The sequence below is a fragment of the Schistocerca piceifrons genome, chromosome 7, assembly GCF_021461385.2.
Source record: "Schistocerca piceifrons isolate TAMUIC-IGC-003096 chromosome 7, iqSchPice1.1, whole genome shotgun sequence".
Lineage (NCBI taxonomy): Eukaryota > Metazoa > Arthropoda > Insecta > Orthoptera > Acrididae > Schistocerca > Schistocerca piceifrons.
The window spans coordinates 175,878,250-175,903,485 of NC_060144.1; the positions used below are offsets into that span (position 1 = coordinate 175,878,250).

The 25,236-nt window shown below is 40.2% G+C and overlaps 1 protein-coding gene across 1 annotated transcript in view; it reads left to right on the top strand.

The window, feature by feature from the left end:
- Window positions 1-25,236, top strand: part of LOC124805088 (B-box type zinc finger protein ncl-1-like) — a 144,337-nt gene that overhangs the window by 104,944 nt on the left and 14,157 nt on the right. Inside the window, 2 exon segments of the mRNA XM_047265525.1 lie at window positions 8,415-8,579; window positions 8,677-8,927. Coding sequence (XP_047121481.1) covers window positions 8,415-8,579; window positions 8,677-8,927 — 416 coding nt within the window.

Consider the following 25,236-nt stretch of genomic DNA (forward strand, 5'->3'; position numbering starts at 1 on the left):
GACCCAGGGAGAATGTTGATGACTCCTTAGATCCCATGTAACAGGATCCTCCAACCTCTGTGCCCTGTAGCAGTGAGTGCTCGAAGGCTAGCACTCAGCAGCCACTGAGATGACAACTTTTTTTTTCCTCCTCCCCTTGCCCTGTCATGTCTCCCCCCAAGTGGAACATCACAACTTTAAATCCTACAAGGAGGAATTATGATTACTCTTGGAATCATAGTGTCCGCTTGTTTTCTTCCTCCAGGAAACAAAATTGTGTCCTTGCAACTGCTTTGACTTCCCGCATTCCTTTCCAGTCTGCTTTGACACCCCCCCCCCCCCCCCCCTCCCCTGTGAGAATGGCATTCCATCTCAGGGGGGTGTTGTGCTGCTCTTCCACCATGATGTTCATAGTCAAACCATCTCACTGAATAGCTGGCTATGAGTCACTGCAGTCTGCATTTTCCTTCCTCGCTTGAAATTTTGTCTTTTCAACGTCTACATCTGTCCATCATTTGCTGTCATAGGGCAGACTTCCTCAAGCTTATTGCTCAACTCCTTTGCCCCTTTTTGCTACTAAGTGACTTTAATGCACGCCATCCTCTCTGGGGCTCTTCCAGAACCTGTCTGAGAGGTGCCCTCTTCGCTGACAACTCAACCTCATCTGTTGTAACACTGGAGCACCTACGTTGCTTTCAGACTCAACACACATCTGTTCCTGTTTGGACTTCTCATTGTGCACTGCTCAGCTTGCCTGTCATCTTGAGTGGTTCGTTCTCTCGGACACGTACTCGTGCGACCATTTCCTGTGTGCTGTCCTTTTGCTGACCTACCCCATCTTCATGTAAAACCATCTGGCAGCTTTCTAAGGCCAACTGGAGGCTTTACTCCTCCATGGTAACCGTTGTTGAACAACATTTCCCCAGTTGTGATGACCAAGTAGAATACCTTACAAACTTTATTCTTACTGCATCAGAACATTCCATTCCTCGTACTTCATCTTTATCGTGCAAGTGTCCTGGACCCTTATGTAGACTAGGGCTTGCCGCAATGCAATTCTTGTGCAAAGATGTGCTCTCCATGTTTTTAACTGCCATCCTACAATGGGGAGCTGTATTTATTACAAACAGTTGCTTGTGCAGTGTCATCACATTCTTCAGGATAGCAAGAAAGCTCACTGGATTTCATTTACTAGTTATTCTAACGTTCCATTCCCTCTCCATCATGTGGACCAGCCTCCAGTGGCTCTCTGGGACCAAGGTTCATTCCCCAAAATCCGGTCTGACCATTGCAGATGATATACCGTGGAACCCCATTGCTATCTCCAATGCCTTAGGCCGCTATTTTGTGGAGATTTTGAGCTATACCCACTATCACTCGAGCTTCCTCCAACAGAAACAAGGGGAGGTGGCTCGGGTGATAGACTCGTGAAAGCTACAATTCTGCTTTTACTCTGAGGGAGCTAGAGCGGTCTTCCGCCCCAAGGCCAGGCGATGTTCACAGTTAGATGTTGCAGCACCTTTCTCTTACGAGCAAGCACTTTCTCTTTCATATGTAAAGTTGCATATGGGCATATGGCATGCTTCCCATATGCTGGCTTGTAGCCACTGTCATACCCATACCTAAGCCCGGTAAGGACAAACACCTTTCCTATAGCAACCTCTCCATTTTTCTTGCCAGATGTTTTTGTAAGTTGATGGAATGTATGATTCATGCCCAGCTGGTATGGTGGCTCGAGTCTCACAGTGTACTAACCACTGCAAAATGTGAATTTCGAGCATGCTGCTCTGCAGTTGACCATCTTGTCACTTTGTCAGCCCATGTCATGAACAGTTTTCTGTGGAAATGCCAGACTGTGGCAGTGTTTTTTGATTTGGAGAAACCCTATGACACCTGCTGGAGAACTGGTATCCTCTGTACATTCTACACACAGGGCTTCCGAGGCCACCTGCCTCATTTCTTTCAGGCATTTTTAAAAGGCAGAGTTTTCAAGGTACATGTTGGTTGTGCTTTGTCGGACACCTTTATCCAGGAAAATGGGGTGCCTTAGGGCTCCCTCCTGAGTGTCGTCTTCTTTGCTGTAGCCATTAACCCTATTATGGCATGTCTCCTGCCGGGCAACTCCAGCTCCCTTTCTGCCGGCGATTTTGCAATCTATTGCAGTTCTCCAGAGACTTGTCAACTTGAGCCACGTCTTCAGTTATGTCTTGATCACATTTGCTTGTGAAGCATCAACAATGGCTTTTGTTTTTTCACTGACAAAACCATTTGTATAAATTTATAGCAGCGCAGTGTATTTCTTGCACTGTCTTTACATCTTGCGCCTGTTGCTCTTCCATTCACTGAAACTACAAAATTCCTGCGGCTCATGCCAGATAGGAAAATTTCTTGGTCCTCCTGCGTGTCTTACCTGACCTCCTGCTGTATCTGCTCCCTCAATGTTCTACGTGTCTTAAGTGGTACTTCCTGGGGAGTGAACAGACCACCCTCCTCCATGTGTGCCGATCCCTTGACCGTTCAAAATGATATTATGGATGTTTAGTCTATGCATCCGGACGTCCGTCCATCTTATGCCTTCTAAATACAATCCATCATCGTGGAATTAGTTAGGTGTCAGGTACCTTTTACAGTAGCTCAGTTCAAATTCTCTGTGCAGAAGCTGCTGAACTACCACTGTCATAGCAGTGTGATGTTCTACTCAGCAGATATACATCTGTTTGTCTGCATGCCCTGCAACCCATCGTATGCCTCCTCCTTCAATGACTCCTTTTATTGCCAGTATTGGGCACGTCCCTCTTCTCTGTTACCTCCTGCAGTTCGCTTTTGGCTATTGCTCCAGCAGCTTAACCTCACGCTGCCTGCCACTTTCCCGATGGGTGTGAACCCTTCATCACCTTGGTTTTGTGCAGTGGCCCATGTTCATCTTGGACTTCATTTGCTTCCTAAGGAAACAGTGTAAGAATTGATCTATCGCTGTAAGTTCCTTGATCTTCATGTGGACTTAGTGATAGTACATCTATGAACACTGATGGCTCTCGGACTGACCATAGTGTCGGGTGTGCCTTCTTCAGTGCCACAGATGAGTTTTGGTATCAGCATGCAGAACACTGCTCAGTATTTACAGCAGAGCTCTTTGCCATCAGGCCACGCAATACATCCACTCCAATTCTCTCAGTGCCCTTCAGGGTCTTTGTGTGCTGTACTCAGTCCATCACTTATTGCAATGGGTCCAGGAAAGCTTCCACTTGCTCACTCTTGAGGGAGCCACTGTGATGTTTGTGAGTTGCTGGTTGCATTGGTCTGACAGGAAACGAGGCTGCTGACGCTGTTGCCAAGGCTGCTGTCCTCCTACCTTGACTTTAGTTGTTCCCTTACTTCCGGTGATCTCAATGTTGCCATTTGTTAGGAGGTAATGTCACTTTGGTGTTACCACAGATCTTCCATTCATGGGAACAAGTTCCAGTGAATTAAAACTCTCCCAGGGGCTTGACCGGCATTATCTTGGCCCTCTTGCTGCGAGGAGATCATTTTAGCTAGGTTGTGGATAGGGCTCTGTCGTTTTAGCCATTGCCATTTAAGTGGTGATCCCCCTCCATTTTGTGCTTATTGTCATAAAAGTTTGATGGCTTGCAGTTTCCTGAACAAATGCCCCTTTTTAACCACTTATGTTTTAATGTATGTTTGCTGTCTGAGTTATCGGCTGTTTTAACGAACGACGAGTGGGCTCTCGACTGCATTTTACTTTTTATCTATCGTAGTAATATGGTGAAGGTCATTTAATGTGTAGTTCAGAAGCTCTGTTGCCTCTGCAGTATACTTTGTAGACCTTTATCCAAGAGGAAGGCATTGCTTTTACCTGTATTTCCTTGCATTGATTGGGCTTACGTATAGTCGTTTCAACTCCTTTTCTGTATTTGTGTTCTAAGGGTGTGACGTGGGCACGTATGACCTTGTTTTGTGCCCTAAAACAAAACAAATTTTTCGGTTATTTAGTTGACTAGTATTCCAGGTCAGGATTTTGTCTGTTGAAGAGTAACAAGGAAACCATATGGATTGGCCCTCCATGTTTATTTTCTTTGTTCTAATTGGATTTGTAGGTCACTGCTCAGACAGAAATTTCTTAAAGCAGTATAAGATGCTTCTTAAAAATGGTCAACTAATGGAGTTCAAAGATTTTTAGGTGCTCTGAAGATTTTGTGTGTGTGTGTGTGTGTGTGTGTGTGTGTGTGTGTGTGTGTGTGTGTGTGTGTGTGTGTGAAAAATAAAAAACTGAGCTTATCAGTGGATCCATCTGTATCTACAGCCATAGTGTTCTAGCCTTGTAATTGCGAAGTTTTTGGTTTGGTTCTTGCTAGGTACGACAATGTTCTTTCACTTTTGAGTGCGGTATTTATCAAAGTAAAATGTTATGTAATAAACAATGAACCATAATTCTGTAACAAGAATATTAACTACTGATCACACTAAAATACAAAAATTCTTTATAAATTAAAATTTGATACAAACTTCAAATTGAACTAAGACTATCTTATTTCTAGAGATAATGAACAGAATACATCTTTTTCACTTAACAATAACACATTCCAGATTTAAGTTCGAATTTTTAGTTTATTATGAAAATTAAAAATGTATCATTATTAAGAAATTATTACTTACATTGTGTCAATCAACATTAAGTTTTATATTAATCTGGAAAAAAAGGGGTTGCACTTAGCAAGAATCAAGATAAGTGAGAGGTGCATGGTACTGATTTAGGAAATTGATGTCTATACACTGACCTTCAAATCATATACACTAAGTGATCAAGAGTATCCGGGCACCCCCAAAAACATACATTTTTCATATTAGGTGCATTGTGCTGCCACCTACTGCCAGGTACTCCATATCAGCGGCCTCAGTAGTCATTAGACATTGCTAGAGAGCAGAATGGGGCGCTCCACCCAACTTGTGGACTTGGAATGTGGTCAGGTGATTGGGTGTCATTTGTGTCATACATTTGTATGCGAGATTCTCACACTTCTAAACATCCCTAGGTCCACTGTTTCTGGTGTGATAGTGAAGTGGAAATGTGAAGAGACATGTACAGCACAAAAGCGTACAGGCCCACCTCATCTGTTGACTGACAGGGACTGCCGACCGTTTAAGAGGGTTGTAATGTGTAATAGGCAGACATCTATCCAGACCATCACACAGGAATTCCAAACTGCATCAGGATCCACAGCAAGTACTGTGACAGTCTGATGGGAGGTGAGGAAACTTGGATTTCATGGTTGAGCGGCTGCTCACAAGCCGAACATCACGGCGGTAAATATCCAAACGACACCTTGCTTGGTGTAAGGAGCTAAACATTGGACAATTGAACAGTGGGAAAATGTTGTGTGGGGGTGTCGAATCACGGTACACAATGTGGCGATCCAATGGCAGGGTGTGGGTATGGCGAATGCACGGTGAACATCATCTACCAGCGTGTGTAGTGTCATCAGTAAAATTTGGAGATAGTGATGTTAGGGTGTGGTTGTGTTTTCTTTGGAGGGGGCTTGCATCCCTTGTTGTTTTGTGTGGCACTATCTCAGCACAGACCTACATTAATGTTTTAAGCATCTTCTTGCCTCCCACTGTTGAAGAGCAATTCAGGGATGGGGCGATTTCATCTTTCAACATGATCGAGCACCTGTTTGTAACACACGGCCTGTGGTGGACTGATTACACGACAATAACATTCCTGTAATGGACTGGCCTGCACAGAGTCCTGACTTGAATCCTATACAACACCTTGGGGATGTTTTGGAACGCCAACTTCATGCCAGGTTTCACCGACAGGCATCGATACCTCTACTCCGTGCAGCACTCTGTGAAGAATAGACTGCCATTCCACAAGAACCTTCCAGCACGCCATAGAACGTCTGCCTGGAGAGTGGAAGCTGTCATCAAGGCTACCTTGACATTTTTTAGTTCAGCTGTTGCAATGCAGTGTACCATTTGCTCATGCAGTGGGTCTTATTTGTTCACTACAAGCAAAACAGAACATAGATTTTCATGACACTGTCAACCAAAGTGTAATCGTAGGGATTGTGCCATGTTGTGGTTTAGAGTTAAAAGAGGGAGCTTTTTAATCCTAATAAAGTAGGGAATGAAGTACCAACTAAGTCCCTTCATGTTACATAAATTGTTCGAAGTATTGAAACAAGGTTATTAGAAGGAAAATTTTCTGTTGCAGGTTCAATGCTTAAAATTTGTCCGCTAAGACATTCCTATTGCTCCTCCACCACCCTCAAGGAGCTCAAAACACAGCAATTTGCTTTAAGAACTTCAAGTTTGTACGCAGATTATGGGGAATTGTGCTTCACAAGAACTAGTGAATCTGTAGCATTTTATTGACATCTAACTCCCTCTACTTTTAGCTATGATTACGACAAATAACAGTGTGACTCCTCTGATGATGTTTTTTCACAATGTCACACATTTGGAACCTTCTTCTTTCGGTGTAAGAGATACACCCATTGTCTATAACGATATATCCTTCTGTGTGGTGGTATATGATTAATGATAATTGGCAAAAGTGTTCATGAATGTAGCCAAAAGCATTGGATATAGAGAAAAACTATAATGAATTAATTTAAATAAATTCCTTTTTTTGTGGAAATTGCTTATCAAATAACAAAATGAACAAAAGTGTATCTTGGTTGCTGTTACTGTTAAGCAGCACATAACTAACATACTTACATACTGGGCTGAGTTACTTGCAAATAGTGAAAAAACTAGCACTGCATTCCATCTGACCTGAGATACTGTCATTATTGTTCTCATTACAAATGGATAGGGACTGGAAAATTTTGCATTTTGTGACAAAATTTAAAATAGATGCAAATTCTGCCATAAAAATGTAAAAACATGAAATTACGTAATAGGCACTATTTCAGTGCGAATTCTATCCAGACGAAATATTTTATCAGAGATAGTTTGAAATTCTTTATTTTCTGCTTATAAATAAGTTTTCAGTTACTGGTATTGTACACCATCTAGCGAAGCCCAATTTGGAAAGATAATGTGTGCAAGAACTCGTTTGCAAAATAAAAAAAGTGCACAAATGCGATAATGTATCTGTGCACGTGACGTTCTGGTGCCGTGACAGTTGAGAATGGTTGAATGATTTATTTAAGATACATGATGCTAATGCAACTTAGTACTCAGCTGTGTGACCTAGCATTTTATAACAAAGAAATGTGTATGTTTGATTGTTAATTTACTTAAGTTCAAAAGTTGTTATAGTGCAAACACTTTAATGTGACCAGTTAGGTGGTCGTGTCAAATACCGCAAGAATTTGGGCCTGAACTATGTCATTAACAATATGCTGCCAACATCAACAAGCAGTTGTGTGGTTACTGTTCCCAAACGCTTTGTGCTGTGCGTTGTTCGTTGTTTTCTTATTTTGAAGTCCATTAACAACTAATCCTTGTCCAAAACGGATTTAAAGTATGACCCTTGCGACATCACAAGAGATCGGTGATCCCAGTGTCAGTTCTGCTTTTGGAGAATGTGGGTATAGACTGCTGCCCTGCAAGAGGAAGGTGGAGCTTCCTTCCCACCCTGCACTCCCCATTGTAAATTGATGCATCGACTCCTGGCACTTCTTTTTAAATTGCAGTTTTGCTCGTTCCTACAAAACTGACATTCACTAAGTTATTTTAATCAAAGTGCTGCAAAAGTAACCTTGAGATTTTGGAAAATAATGTTATATGAAAAGTAACTATTTCACACTTGACTTCAGAGGATGGCTAGGACAACTTATGTGTAGTTAGGAAAGGAGAGTAAAGGGAAAAAGCATCTTGAGGAATGGTGGGGAGCCGTTCATAGAATGTACTCTTTAAGTAGTTGAGCCACAACGGCCATCAGTTTTGTGGTTAAATAAATTGCAGTTGCAGGCATTGTGACACTGTGTGTAAAAATTGAACAGTCTCCCTCTCCATAACTTCATTGGGAATGAAACATAAATAGAACGAAGTCACCTTATGTGGGGGAAATTGCTTGGTTATTCCTCTTTCGTTGTTATTAAATAACATTTGAATTGGTCTCTGCTCTGTGCTGTATTTACTTTTCAGTACTCTGAAGTGTTGTAAGTGCACATACTAATGAACTTCTCCAGTGGCACAGAAGTCTGCTTTGAAGTGCTTTATATGGCAAGACTACATCTCCTAAAAGTCACCAGTTCCTAAACATTAAACTAATTGCAAGTAGTCGACTGTTTAATAAATTTAACCTATAATGTATCCCATTTAGAAGCTGTTGAAGATAATTATTGTTTTGAAAATTGGGTTTCACTAAGAATGGCTTTTAACAATGTACTTGGCCATTAACAGTTTGTGTGTGTGTGTTTTTGTTTTTGTGTAAAGATTGCACTTCAACTAAATAATTTTATTTTATTTTATTTTTTTAGATCTGACAAATGGATCCCTTAACACAGGTCCTCCAGTTAGTTCTTCTTTGGTTTTGGGACGTGGAGCTTCACCAAGTCTAGAAATAAACACTACTATTGCGTCAGTAAATGGTGGACCTTATCAGTCACTTTCAGGATCGCCATCTCCTATTTTATCTCAACCTGGTAATGTAACAACCCTAATGTTTTTCTCTTAATTTTATTGATTCACAATATATTAATCTATAGTTTGCATTGATTGTGTATTTCCTACAATATACAGATGAAATAGTTAATGACCCAATTCATAACATGCCTTTGCTGGTTGGAACGGGCACAGCTCCTCCACCACCACCACCCCCGAATAATTTTCACCATCCACGTGCAACTCCGGGAAAACTGCCTGCCATGCACATCAGACTGAAGTATGGACAGTTGGGACCTGGAAAGGGGCAGTTCAACTCTCCTCATGGCTTTTGTTTAGGCACAGAAGAGGATATAATAGTGGCAGACACAAACAATCACCGTATACAGGTAAGAAAAGGCGAAATAAAATTACAGTTCACATTAAATAAATGCAAATGCAAATAAATTGGTGTTAAAGGGTCATAGACTTGTATTTGTTCCCTGAATTCCATTGATAAATTATTAATATAACATATTAAGAGTTGTTAAAAGATTGGGGCTATTGGACATAATTAATAATTCTCCACATTTTGGCTTTTAAATACGAATAACATATGTCACACATCAGCTCAGCGAACCATGGCAAAGAGCATGGCAGTGGGGTATGCTCCCTTGTACCAGTTATTAGACTTTTTTCCCAATCCATTCATGTATGGAGTGAGGGAAGACCATTCATGTATGGAGTGAGGGAAGAGTAATTGCTTTGATGTCGTTGTTTGCACCGTAGTCAATCTTTCCTTCTTAATCCCTATGGGAGTGATATGTAGGGGGCTATTATATTGTATCTTCCTATGTTTATAACTTAAACTTGGTTCTAGCAACTTTTTAAGTATGGTTTTATGGGATACTTTGTGTCTTATCTTCAAGTGTCCGCCAGTTTGGTTCTTTTAAGTCCCCCCTCCCCACCCACCCACCCATCCACCAAACACCCCCCCCCCCCCCCCCCCCCCCCACACACACACACACACACACACACACACACACACACACACACTACTTTGGGTCAAACCAACCTTTGACCATGTTGTCCTACTTTGTATCCATTTGATATGCCCTGATAGTCCTGTTTGCTATGGGTCCCACGCACTTGAACAATATTGTACAATAGGTTGCACTAGTGTTCTGTATGCAGTTTTCTTTGTAGACGGATTGCATTTTCCTAATATTCTGGCAGTGAACCACAGCCTGCCACCTACTTCACCTATGATTGACACTATGTGGCCATTCCACTTAACTTCCATCTTATTTAGTAACCACTTGAATGCTTGTATTATATTCATAGGTTGCAAAATTAGTTGTTTGGCTGGTTGTAATTGCACTGATCATTGCTAGGACTTAGCAAGAGTTCTTTATTTGATATTTTTGTTTGATGCCCCCCCCCCCCCCCACCCCCCCCCGCTCCGCAGTAGCTTGTGAACTGTGGCAGTATTTTTTGGATCACCATTATGCTAAGGCCATTGGCCATTTCATTCTTCCGTCAGCAGTTGTATTGGTATGCATTATTTTGTCCATAATTGTGCAAAAACATGGAAGCTAATGCATAAGTTGTGATGACAGTGTTTGTCGTTCATGGAAAAAATGTCGAAAGGTACTGACATAAGGTACGAGATGATGCTGTAGGTAATGTGACTGTCCTTTTGTGTTTTGGAGTGCTTCAAAAAATCTCATGCCAGAATAAGACCATTTAATTTTTAAAAATTTGATAATGAAACATACACGGTGTTTATAACTAAAGTTAAGCTTTCGAACCACTGTAGAAATAATACCATTGGTCAGAATGACGTCAAATTGCAATGGAATATTATTGGAGAAGGGGTGAAAATGTACGGCAGAAGAAAAATAAATAGTTACAAAATGTAGCAGTAGATGGCACTGTAAGCATCATAATTTAATAGTGGTAGACCACAAATGACAAATGAATAATACAACAATGCCTATGGTGTATGTTTCATGTTAAACAAACTGCACTACTCAGTGTGCGTGGTTGTACAGTTGTGATACTGTTAGTTATGTAAGCCCATCTACCACGGCAAGGTCATATCACATTGGATTGGAAAAATAGATTTTTAATTGTGCTGAGGCCAAAAACCGCATAAAAAGCATCACTCGCATCGGTTTTTAACTGTCCCAAAGCAAAAAACTGCATGAAAAGCATTAATCACGACGGTTTTTAATTGTCTTGAGACCAAAAGCAGCATAAAAAGCATAAATCAAAATCAGATTGGATTATTAATTTCCGTGTGACTGCCGCAAAACATGTTCAATATGCTATCCACCATTTTCTGCAACAAGTTGAAATTGAGAAACAGTGTGTTCCACAAATGATCGAAATGTTTCCAGGGTCACGTTCAGAATCTTTTGCGCAACGTGTGCCTTAAGTGCAGTTAAGTTTGCAGTCGGAACACTGAACACAACGTCTTTCTGATAGCCCCACAGCCAAAATTCACATGGATTAAGATCAGGTGATCAGGAGGGCTGATAATTCTAGAATTTCAGAAATGGTGCTTCAGCAGCTGCTTAACTGGATTTGCAATGTGCGGAGGTGTGCCATCTTGCATAAAAATGATCCCATCCACGCTGTTGGAGAGCGGGAATGATGTGGTTGGGTAAAAGGCACTCATAGCGCTTACCAGTGATGATACAGGCAACAGGACTAGAAGCACCCGTCTCTTCGAAAAAATATGGCCCTATGATAAATGGTGCCGTAAATCTGCACCATAGAGTGACCTCTTTCAGGATGAAGTGGTACTGGTTGACTTGGGTGTGGATTTTCCATTGCCCATGTTCGACAATTTTGTGTATTGACATATCCTGTCAGCTGGAAGTGGGCTTTGTCTGTCCACAAAATTTTCTACAGTGAATCATTGTCCAATTCCATGTGAGCAGGAAATTCTAAAGCAAAGGTCTCGCTTGCTGGCAGGTCAACAGGAAGTAACTCGTTAACATGGGTAATTTTGAATGGATCACAAAGAAGGATGTTTCGTAGGATTTTATGCACCATGCTCATGGGTATGTCCTATGTTTGGGCAATTCTCCATGCACTTCACGTTTGCACATCACCACTCATCTCCTCCTGCATTGCTGTTGCCACTGCTTTCACTGACGTCGAATCAATTTGTTTACTCCCTCTACCGGGTTGCACACCAAAAGAACTCATCTTTTCGAATTTTGGAATAATGTTCTCCAAACCCATGGCAGTCATCGGACCAACACCTTTTTTCAAACCCTTCAGTGTCCGGAACATCTGCAGAGCAACATGTGCACAGCCATCATTCTTGTAATACAGCTTTACAAGCAGAGCGCTATCCTGCATTGAGACAGTCATGGCGAACACCGTGGCGCGAAAGAAGGAAAAGCCTTGTACCTGACGTGTTTGTACCAACTTCAGTGGGTCACGGTCGCGTGCGACAGGTGTTTTCATTTATGTATTCTTGACACACAGTGCCATCTATTGATCAGTTTTCACATTCCCCCCCCCCCCCCCCCCCCCCTTCTGCCATACTTTTTCTCCCTTCTCTGATAATATTCTGTTGCAATTTGAAGTCATTCTGACCAGTGATGTTATTTCTACAATGTTTTGAAAGTTTAATTATCATCACCCTGTAATGTTCATAAGTAGTGTGTTTAGTAGTGTCTCATGAGTAATTTCAATCAAATAACCTACTACACCTTATGTATGAGAGAATGTTATTTTGTGCAACATGTTTCCTGTTCTTGTCATTGGACACAAATAACTATTTTATAAGTTCACAAACAACTGTCTCTGGCTGCCGAGACCATACTGGCCTCTCAGCAGGCAGAGACAGTGGTGATATGTGAAAGAGTGTAACCTATGTGATGATATCTCTTCAGTTTGTAAAAGTTGAGATTCATTAGTGTTGTGAAATCGCGTATTTCATTCAAAAGAGTCTTAATTTTTTTTTACTGATTTTGTTCTAATTTTCAATTTCTTTAGGTGAAAGGCAGAAAAATACCATCTTATCACTGTAACCAGATGATAAAATACATTTTTGAAGATTCAGTACTTCATATTCTACATTTTGGCTTCGTAAAAATATTGGTTTTGATACTGTCAGTGTATGTTTTTTGCCTTTAAAACTCACTGGCCCCAGGCCCAAATTCCTTCCATAAGTGGTGTTTTTTTTTTTTTTTTTAGCTGCTTCTGGTTCACTACAGGGGCAATAAGTTGCCTTTTTGGGAATGATGTTTTAACCTTCGAAATATGATACATTTCATCAGTTGATAATTCCTAAGCAAAACACTGGTCCCAGTTTCCATTTCTCTGGGAAAAAGGGGTTTAGTGTTTAATATTGTTATTTGCTGTCAAGTCAAAGCCAGTATTCCGCAATTGAGTTTAGGAATGGCAAACATCTGAGTATGCACAGTGTAGATTTTTGAATTACTTTTTCAGCATACATACGAAACTCAGGATAAGAAGAGTGCAGTTAAATTGTTCAAATTTATTTATTTATTTATTTATTTATTTTTTGGGAAGATGCTTATGTAGAAAAAAAATTAGCAGTGGAAACAAAAAAGGAAGTATTTGATTTTAATGATTTGAGGTTACTCAGAACTATGAAAGTTTAATGGTTGAGGCCGGAGTCAGTAATGCAGATTTGTTCTTTGTAAACCAGACTGAAATACCAGAGAGAAAACGACATTCAGTGGTTGCAGTTTTGTTTTATTTAAATAGAAAGAGCTGATTTGAATCTGAAGACTTAGGTTTTGTGAATAAAACTAGCTATATAGCTTAATTTACATGGATTGGATAGAAAGATGTGGCAACACTTAAAATTAATACCAGACTTAATTACAGATATTCACCATATTACATACCCTCATCATAATGCCCCACATCTTGATCACCTTCCGCCACATAGATGGAAGGAGTCGTACGCTGTCAATGTGTCCTCTTCTGTTCGTGTTTTGACCACCCTATGGCACAGATGATGTCTTCTCTTGCGTTGTAGTGCATGTTTCTTCACCTTGGTGAACAGATTGTAATCGCATGGACTTGTGAGCAGCATTTGAAAAGTCCGTGCAAAGTCCGAGAGATGGCACCACCGGCATGTATCGAGGTCATGTTTAATCAGTAGCATCTTTGGAAAGAGCGCACACAAACTTTCAGCCATATTGGTTTATTTCTTTGTGTTTGGCATTCGTGTGAATCAAGGAAGTCAAGTGAGTGTCAAGAAATGGATGAAGAAGAATTTCGCGTGGTATTTAAACATTACTTAATGAAAGGCCAAATGCGTCAGGAGACTAAAGAGAAGCTTGATAAACATTGCGGTGACTCTCCATCTTCGATCAGAAAGTTTATAATTGTTTTCAAAATTTTCATAGTGACCATATGGGCACAAGTGATGCTGAATGTTCTGGATGCCCTGTGGAGGTTACAACTCCAGAAATCGTTGATAAAATCCATGATATGGTGATGGATGACAAAAGAGTTAAGGTGTGTGAGATTGCTAGTGCTGTGGGCATCTCGAATGAACGAGTACATAATATTTTGCATAAACATTTGAACATGAGATAGCTATCTGCAAGATGGATTTCACAATTGCTCACGCTTGACCAAAAACAGAATCGTGTGAAGTGTTGCAAGGATGGTTTGCAGCTGTTCATGAAGGATCCGCAGAACTTTGTGCCGTTTCATCACTCTGAATGAAACATGGATACATTACTATACTCCTGAGACCAAACAACAATCTAAACAATGGGTTACCAAGGGAGAATATGCACCAAAAAAGGCGAAGACTATTCCTTCAGCCAGAAAGGTTACGGTGACTGTCTTTTGGGATTCGAAATGGATAATCCTCATTGACTATCTGGAAAAGGATAAAACTATTACAGGTGCATATTATTCATCATTATTGGACCATTTGAAAACTGGGCTGGAAGAAAAATGCTGGCGAATGGACTGCAAAAAAGTCCTTTTCCGTCACAACAATGCATCAGCACACACCCCAATTTGAAGAAATTGCTGGCGGGACGAAAATTTTATTCAAACGAGGTGGTGATTGCAGCAACTAATAGCTATTTTGCAGACTTTGACAATTCTTATTATTTGGAAGGGATCAACAATTTAGATCATTGTTCAGAGTGTATACGATCCGGGAGATCCGGGAAAAACCCGGGAATTTTTTCGTCCGGGAGAAAACTGGGAAACACCGAGGAATTTTTTAGAATTCCGGGAATTTTTCATTGTTTTAGTTATCAGTTAAATTTTTGTAATTTTGACTGGTAAGAACCAATTCTCTAAGGAAGGATATTACTGTATCCTGCTTCTGCAGAATAATACTGCAGCAACAAAACATGAACGAGGGGGGGGACTTAAGTAGCAAAGGAAATGCGCCATATACAACAACAAAACACAGTGCTCATACAAGCGTCTGCCAAGCAAAGTGTGTCAAAGGCTTTAGGAAGAATATGCAGTGCTTCGTAACAACAAATTGCCTCTGATGAGCATGACGTGACAGCTGTTTACATTAGATTCATTTGAGCAGTTGCGGTTGGGCTCTTGTGCATGCACAGTTGAGTCGCGTATGAGTAGTACCTTCTCCCGCTTCTGGCTACAGATATGTGGCTGGCTGCCACTATCTAAACTACTCCAGTTTGGAAATATCGTAGATCCGGACCTGATGCACAGAGCAGTATGAGTTGTAGTGGGGAGGTGGGTAGTCTCCAGTGATGTTGCTGTTTCCTCTTCGTTTACACTCTCACATTAAATGAAAACAAAACGGATTTCTGTGGCCAGTATCTACCAAATGAATTAAAATACATTCACATAATTACGGAAGGCTAAAATATGTTGTTAGTTCCAGGTTTTATTTCCACCTTTTTGACAGTCAATCATTAATCGCCTTGCAGAACAATTAAGTTATTTTTGTCGGTTTGCTAAAGAGATTTGGCTTTTATTAATCTTCTGCACTGAGGCAGTCAATTTATTTGAAACGAAGTGTTTAATTTCACACTGTTGGCTAGTTTCAACTGTTCGCTTTATTTCATGTGCACGTTTTCCATCTTCTAGTTCGTATGGCATTATGCCATAATAAATAACCAAACATGAAATACAGTACAGGTACTCAAGAGAATTTACATCCGAATCTGGACATAGGATTGTGCACTTTAAGCCAAATTATGCATTTTAGTATGGTTCACGAAATTCCGATGTTCTTGAAGTGTCCTTTGATGTCTTGTTTCTTTTATGACATAATACAAGATCTTTTTATGATTTACACGTACGAACATGTGGGCTTCCTGCACCATCGTAGCTGCACAGGCGCAGTGACGCCTGTTATCTGGCGTTCTCTGGCAACTGCTGAAATGAACCAATTTCTAACAGGTCATGGGAAAATATTTTGAATGGAGGTTTGAAAAATGTTACTTTCAAAGTAAATTTCCTTTTACGCAAGATGAACTACCATATGTGCGAGAACGTACGATGAATTTCTTAAATCACAGAGTGTTTGACTCTTATTTAAAAATCAACTCTTTGAGGACAACCATCTAGAAGAATTTCAAGCCCAGAAGATCAGACATTTACGTTGTTATTAAAAATTTCACTGGCACATTTGTGTGATGATGTATCTTAAAGTGTAACACGTGCAAAAAGATCCACATTATATGTGGAAGCTTAGCTTGTCTTGCAGCTTATTAATCTTAGAGACCAATAATATTTGTGAAAGCTTTGTCTTTCTTGTAGCAACACTATGTGTGTTAATTTAAACCATTAACTTTTCTTTTTTGTGCGTTCGTTCTACTTAAGAGTAATCTTGCTATTGGTTGACCACATCACGTGTCCTATGCTGTCATCAGCTGGCGAGATCACGTGACATGAGCTATGACTGCCTTACAAAAGCGCGTCACAGTCTCGATTTCATTGCTTCAGAAAGTAACATGCAGTGTTTGGTGGAAATCGAATTTATACCTCTGTAACATGAAAAAATGCAGCGTTCATGTTGCTGCACATCAAAGATCTTCCCAAAACATGTTTTTTTTCCCCCTGGGTTTCGTTTTCTAAAGTGCCGGCAAATTCTACGTCTGTGTAGAAAACTATAAACATTTTAAGGATTGATAAGTTTTACAGCACTGAGGAAAAGTGTACTGTCACTTACGATGGAAAAAGTGTATTTTCACCCGGGAGAAAGTGCATTTTCAACCGGGAAAAATCCGGGAATTTTTTTTCCTTGTCCATGTATACACCCTGTTGTAAGTCCAAAAGGAGACCATGTTGAAAAATAAAAAAAAGGTTTACCCCAAACATGTAAGTAGTTTTTATTTTTGCACAGGCTTTTCAAATACCCGTCGTATATCGGCTGAATATGGTGGATGTACCAGTATCATCTTCCCCCATATATGCAGGAGCTCCTGCACTGGGTTCACTGTGTGGCATCGTGCCATTGTCATGAAGGATGATGGGATGCAGTGCCAAGAGGTGTTGTCGCTTTCTTTTCAGTGTGGTATGAAGGTGATGTCGCAAGAAATGGCAGTGGCAGTCTGTTACAGTACTTGAATTGGTCTCTTGTGCTTTCAGACAATACACACTGCAACTAACTAAAGCACAGTCCTCACCGCTGACTACACTATTTCACATCACATTCTTCTGTCGGCTACAGACAGCGCACTTGCTATTTGATGCACATCCTTCAAGTTAGGGCACTGTTGCCACTACTTTCATCCACCCCTCGTAGTTCTGTATTTATTGCACTGTTTCGGCTACTTGCACCATCAGAGGTGTGAATAAGTTTAAAGAAACATAGAGAGATACAATTGCTTGGTATGCATCACCTGGCTACAATACATGAAAAATTAAGAAGATAATTTTTTCAAAAGTTCGCGCACCAAAACTTAAAACTTGCAAAATGAGGTTCAGTGTCAGTATCAAAATCCTATGTCTAATCGGAGTGTCATCCTTCAACGTGATAAAAATATTATACAAAGGTATAAGGTCTAGCTGACTGGTGATACTAGTTTGGGGAAATTGTTGCATTCAATCTTGTTTTCCCTTCATTATTATAAATACACTACTACAGTCATGTGAATCACATTTTTTATAAGATTAGCTTTTCAGATGGTGGCAATTAGTCCATGAGTGCTTCACCTAAATTTTACAAGAAGTATTCATCGAATCTGCTGTGCAAAATATCTTCAGGATAGCCACATAAAATTAAATATTAAATGCTCTTTGCATTAATATGACGTTATGACTATAAAAGTTGCACTTGCATTTATAATTATGTGTGTGAGATCAAAATCTGTGCCCTATGAACTAAAACTTACCCAAACAGTGTACTAAAACATGTTGACACATAAAACAGAATATAAGGAACAAAACAGTCTTGATTATGAAATTATAGCATTTTGGAAGGCAGCTCCATCTTCCAGAAGAAAGACTAACTTGCTCCTTGGGACAGGTTGATTGCCACAAGATTAGCAGGAGCTCCCCTGGCCCAGCATAAGTGATGCGAGGTGTGGCCCAGTGTGAGCAGCTGTAGCGCGTGTCACAATCAGCACACATCACTAGCAGTTTTCAAAAATCCAGTCCTGGTTAAATTTACTCTGTTTGTTGAAAATTGTTTGTGGAGCTCAGTTTTAGTGGGTAAAAATTAGTAGGTCTTCTAGTTTAAGGTATGTTTGTGCTTTCACTCATCTGACCTAAAATGTGCTTCTGTGTTTTAAGTGTGTTGTCAATGTGCTACTTCTCCAACTGTAGGAGTACTCCTTTAACCTTGTTGGATTATTTGAATGCCTTTGTGCTTGGTGTAATTATTTTAATATTGTTCTCATGATCCATATGTGAGCGATGTATAGGAGATTGTAGTATATCCCTAGCCATCATTTAAAGCCAGTTATTGAAACTTGGTTAAATGTCCGCATGGTAGTTTACATCTATCTTCAAGAGTCCACCAATTCAGCTTCTTCAGCATGTCTCTGAATCTTTCTATGAATAAAACAAACCTGTGACAATTCGTGCCACCCTTCTATGTATACATTCACTATCCCCTGTTAGTCCTGTTTGGTATGAGACCCACACACTTAAGCAATATTCTAGAATGGGTTGCATGAGTGATTTGCAAGCAATCTCCTTTGTAGACTGATTTGCACTTCCCCATTATTCCACCAATAAACTGAAGTCTGCCAAATGTTTTACCCACAACTGACTCTATGTGAACATTCCATTTCGTATCCCCATAAAGTACTACAGCCAGGTATTTATATGAATCGGCTGATTCCATATGTGTCTAATTGATATTATAGTCATACAGTACTATGTTCTTTTGTTGTGTGAAGTGAAAATTATGCATTTCTGGGGATTTAAACAAGTTGCCTATCTTTGCACCACTTTGAAATCTTAACAAGATCTGACTGAATATTTATGTAGCTTCTTTCTAACAGTAGTTCACTACATGTAACTGAGTCATCTGCTGAAAGCCTGAGGTTACTATTAATATTGTCTGCAAGATCCTCAATCTATAACATAAACAACAGGGGTCCCAACACCCTTCCCTGGGTGCACCTGAAGCTACTTTTGCATCTTACAATGACTCTCCGTCCAAGATAACATGCTGCATCTTATCTATCAAAAAGTCTTCAATCGAGTCACAAATTTTGCTTGATACCCCATATGATCATACTTCGACAGTAAGCTTAGGTGTGGTACTCAGCCAAATGCTTTTTTTGGAAATCAAGAAATACTGCAGATTCTTGAGTGCCTTGATCCAAAGCTTTCAGTAGGTCATTTGAGAAAAGAGTGAATTTTGGTTTGATGTGATCAATGTTTTCAGAACTCATGCTGGTTAGCATGGAGGAGGTCATTCATTTTGAGATACCTCATTATGTTTGAGCTCAGATATGCTCTAAGATTCTACAACAAATTGATGTTGGGAATATTGGATGGTAGTTTTGTGGATCACTTTTACCACCATTCTTGTAGATGAGTGTGACCTGCTCTGTCTTCCAAATAATGGGCACAGTTGTTTGTTCGAGGGATCTACGATAGATTATACACTGAAGCACCAAAGAAACTGGTATAGGTATGCATATTCAAATACAGCGATATGTTATCAGGATTTAAGTGGGTTTGAACGTAGTGTTATAGTCGATGCACGAGCGGTGGGACACAGCATCTCTGAGGTAGCGATGAAGTGGGAATTTTCTTGTACGACCATTCCAGGAGTGTACCGTGAATGTCAGGAATCTGGTAAAACATCAAATCTCAGACATCGCTGCAGCCGGAAAAAGATCCTGCAAGAACAGGACCGACGACGAATAAAGAGAATCGTTCAATGCGACAGATGTGCAATGCTTCTCAGATGGTTGCAGGTTTCGGTGCTGGGCAATCAACAAGTATCAGCATGCGAACCATTCAACAAGATATCATTGACATGGGCTTTTGGATTGGAAGGCCCACTTGTGTAACCTTGATGACTGCACAACACACAGCTTTACACCTTGCCTGCGTCCATCAACACTGACGTAGGACTGTTTATGACTGGAAACATGTTGCCTGGTCGGATGAGTCTCATTTCAAATTGTATTGACCGGATGGATATGCATGGGTATGGAGACAACCCCATGAATCCATGGACCCTGCATGTCAGCAGGGGACTGTTCAAGCTGGTGGAGACTCTGTAATGGTGTTGGACATGTGCATTGGAGTGATATTGGACCCTTGATATGTCTAGATATGACTGACAGGTGACACATACATAAGCATCTTCTCTTGATCACCTGCATCCATTTATGTCCATTGTGTATTCTGACAGACTTTGGCAATTCCAGCAGGACAGTGCTTTGCACTACATGTCCAGAATAGCTATAGAGTGGCTCCAGGAACACTCTCCTTAGTTTAAAAACTTCCGCTGGCCACCAAACTCCCCATACATGAACATTATTGACCATATCTGTGATGCCTTGCGACATGCTGTTCAGAAGAGATCTCCACCCCCTCATACTCTTATGGACAGTCCTGCCGGATTCATGGTGTCAGTTCTCTCCAGCACTACTTCAGACATTTGTCAAGTCCATGCCACATCGTGTTATGGCACTTTTGTGTGCTCATGGAGTCCCTACACGATATTAGGCAGGTGTACCAGTTTCTTTGGCTCTTCAGTGTAGTTAGAAAGGGGCTAACTCAGCTGCCAATTCAATATAGAAACTGATAAAGATCTAATCGGGTCCTGTAGCTTTGTTCAGTTTTAATGGTTTCAGCTGTTTGTCAACACCAGTAACACTAATACTAATTTTCTTCAGCTTTTTAGTGGTCCAGGGATTAAATTGGAGCCGTTTTTCTGGGTTTTCCTTTGTAAGGGAACATTTGAAAGCAGAATTAAGCATTTTTCCTGTAGCTTTGCTGCTCTCAGTTTCAGTTTGTCATTCACTAAGGACTGGACACGAATTTTGGTGCCACCAGCGGCCTTTACAAGTGACCAGAATTTCTATGTGTTTTGTGAAAGTTGGTTCAATACTATTCTGCTACAGTCATTGAAGGCTTCACGAATTGCTTGCTTGACAATCAAATGCATTTCATTCACATCTCTGTAGTCCTATTCTTTGTTTTACACTTCATGTAGTAATTCCTATTTCTTTAGAAGTTACTTTACAGTGGCTGAATACTATAGAGGGTCCCTTCCATTATGAACTATTGTACTGGGTACATATCTATCCAGTGCATGTTCAAGAATTCTTTTAAACTTGAGCTAGTATTCATCTACATGTTTCTTCCCTGTGCTGAAAGTTTAAAGTTCGTCATTGAGATATGAAACTACTGATTTTTTGTGTAATTTACTGAACATATGTATCTTTTTGCTTGTTTTAATTATTGTACTTAGGTAGTCATTGTTGCCACAACCACACTGCATCATGGTCAGTGATAACAGTTTCAATGTGGATGTCCTTGAAAGAGGTCAAGTCCACTTGTTGCCATAAGATCCAATATATTTCCAATGTGAGTGGGGTTCTGAACTATCTGTTCTAGGTAGTTTTCAGAGAAGGCATTTAGTAATGTTTCAGAGGATGTCTTTGTGATTTTCCCATTTGTTTGTTGCACGATTAAAAGTCTCCTCTGATGATTGCAGTTATCATTGAGAAATGTTCAAAGAAGCGAACTGAGATTTGCTCTAAGGTTTTCGGTTACATCAGGAGATGAGTGGGGCAATAGAAGAATCCATTTATCATTTTGTGCACACCTCTGATACTGAGTTTTGCCCAGTCAATCTCACATGCAGCTTCAATTTCTATCTCAGTGGATTTGAGTTTCTTGTGTACTGCTACAAATACACTATTACCACTACCCCTTAGCCTATCCTTTCGATATACACTTAAATTTTCCCAAAAATATCACGGCTATCAATTTTGGGTTCCAACCATCTTCCTCTACCAAGTTTCATGTGAGCTTCACTGCTTTCAAGTAGCACTTTGAACTCCGGCACTTTGCTGTGGGTGCTTTGGCAGTTAACAATTAGGATTTTAATACTCCCACCCATGCGAGCACCCCACACACTCAGTCAGCTACCTGTGTAGCAGCCTCCGATGTCTAGGGCGCACCAGAGCCATTTAGGGGAACCCTATTTTTCTCAACCCTATAGTGCAAGTCCAGGAAGTTACAGTATAGCTTGTCACAGAATCTTCAAAATCTCTAGTTCAGTCTTGCCACCTGAATGAGAACCAAGGGACTATGATCAGTTCTGATGACAAGGCTGCAAATTGTGAGCTTCATTGAAACTGCATGCGCAGGGCTGGTCTTCTCAACCATCTCTGCCAGTCGCTGGGATGACCCAAGTATGACATCGCAGCCCAGACGACAGGCATCATTTGTTCAAACGTGCGCCACAATCCGCAGTTGGTTTTACCCTGTTCCCACAGTGGCTGCCAAAACAGCCTCTTTAACTTGTTGAGTGAGATCCCCAGACGTACACACTGAGTGCACATGGTGTCCCTTGCTGCCATTTCCGTAAAGGGGTACCATCATTCTCTGTACATTTGAACTGTCAATAATTAATAGACCCTACCCTTTCTCATCCCCAAACAGGTGAAGTGAGTCCCACTGGTTCAATTTCAGTGAAAGACAGCACCTCGAACTTGTTGGTTATGGGCATTCGTATAACACCCTGAGCCCTCCCTTCTTCCCATCCACTCTGTACGGTACACACAGATTTACCATGGAAATGCCACTCGCAGTCAAGTGGATGAGTAATGACAGATCTCATACTTTCTGCAGAGGAGACAGGATCCACAGGAGAGGATAGTACTAGAGGTACTTTTAGTATCAGTACCACAGATACTCAACTCTCAAAAGCTCTTCCAACATACCCATTTGCAGCAGCTGTCAATAATATGAAAATAGTCAGAGCTATTTCCAGTTGCTCACAAATGTCAACCAACTCAACCCGTCTTCGGGAAAAGCATTTACAGTGGGGCTGCATTTTGGCTGGTGCCCTGTATTACAGGCCAGTAACAAGTAACTTTAAAACAAGCCTGCTGGCGAGACTACCAGCTGCGTCGGTGACGTAGCGCCCTCTGAAAGCGCCTATCTTTTACTCTGTTGAGCTAAAAAAATTACTAATTCCGTATAAGAATTAAAGTAAATAACGTAAATAGAGATGTCTATTAAGTCAACAGAAAAATAATGGTAAAAATTACTAGTTTTTGTGGTCGATTGTAGATGTTAGAAAAGTAGAAAATAGGCTTAATTTACGATAAATGTAGATAATGTATATTCCTCTTTAAGGGAAAAGCTAGGTGTAACCAATATACTAGTTACAATATCTGCTATAGAACTCAAAACACAAACACTTGTTTACTGTAAATTAGAATATGCACAGGACAATAGTAACTTCCAAAAATTCGCAGAAATGCATGTTGATTTGTGTTGATACACTGAAAATTGGGGTGCTCTGTTCTTTGGCAGTAACTGTGAATCACAAATGCTGATTTGTTACGAAATAAGTTATCTAAAACACTTGTGTTGTGAAGCGTTCAAATATTCTCAAAAGTAACTTATTGCTCAAGTAATTCTGCAATGAAATTAGAGAATTATTTTGAATGAGCATAGGCCTACTGTTCTCAAATATTTTAAAAGCACAAATAAATTCAAATATACAGTTGACTATAATGGTGCAAGTTTATTGCGGCACTCATGAATGTTTGAAATTTCACAAGAAATCACAGTGCAAACAGGTATTGACACAATCAGTGAAAAACAATGTAGAAGCAACATGTACAGTAAACACGTGAATCTGGAGTTTGTCAACACATGAATCTTGCACACGTGATCTCATACTATGGAAATTCTGAAGTCTGCTTTTACATATGAACAAAAAAAGGGAATTTCACAAATTTTTTACATAACTGTTTCTGTCCCAACTTCTACACTGCATGCCAAAGAACACTGCAGTGTGAGTTCATCTCAATCAAAATCGTGAAGATGTGGAGGGCCAACAAGGCATGTCTTCTGCATGTTGAAAAGGCATGTCTTTTGCATGTTGCAGCTAACAGTGCATAACAATCATTCTTTCCGCACTCCATATGTGAGTGAATGGGAAGAAGCCCCTAATATCTGGTACAATAGGACGTACCTTCTTGCATGCAGTTCACGGTGGTTTGCAAAGTATAGATGTAGATTTAGAACTTTTGGTTTTCGCTTATAAATTTTTTCACAATTGTTGCTGTTTATTATGTATTTTCTTAGTCACATTTTTTGTAATGCTGATGAACTAAAAGAAGTCACTAGGAAGATGACAGCAATTTACCCTAAAATTAACTTCATAGTTAACTACAAAAGAAAAAAAAACATAATTCTGAACTTTCTAATATTAATAATGACGGGAGGCAAGAAACCACCCAACACCGATGTGATCATTAATGAAATCATGTTGTCCCCTAAAACAGAAGTCCGGATTCTTCAGGTCTGTGATACACAGAACCTTGAAGTTTACCTTTGGATGAGGGTGATATCAAGAAAGACATTCAAATTTTGCTGAGACCTTGCAAAGGGATACATGAGTACCCATATCATCAAAATGTAGAAGAAAATTGAAGTTAGAATAAGTACATGGCCAGGTGTGCATCAGAATAATAGAAGTTTTCACATATAGTAGTTCACATTCTGAAAGCATCACTCACAACATCAAGAAAGCTAATGTCTCTATAGGCCTTCACGCCAAGTAGCCTAGGAAATTTGTTACCCCACAAAAGTTGATGAAAACGTGACAAATGCAGTGAGTCTGGATTGTATAAAATAAACTACAATGACAGTGGAAAAAATTTATACAGGTAAAACCTGGAAGAAGTTCATGACAGGGCATAGGGTGCACTCCTACAATGGGAGGGGTAGTACATTGACAACACAATTAAAAACACAGAACATGTTTCGAGAATTGCTAGAGTGATATATGCTGAATCTAGCATGCTCTCCTTCTGTTTGCTGGGCCAACCACACCTCACCTTGCGTCTACTGTGCACTGGACATTCTGTTGGTTGTGCAGTAACCTACCTGTGTCGTGGAGAAAGTTACTGGTTCTTCTGCATGATCGAGCTACCTTCCAAAATATTTTAATTTAAAAATTAAGTGTGCTTTGTTCTTTATAATCTGTTTTAGTTCATAGGCTATAGATTTTTATTTATTGGAAGGGGATGATTATAGTGGCCAATGGAA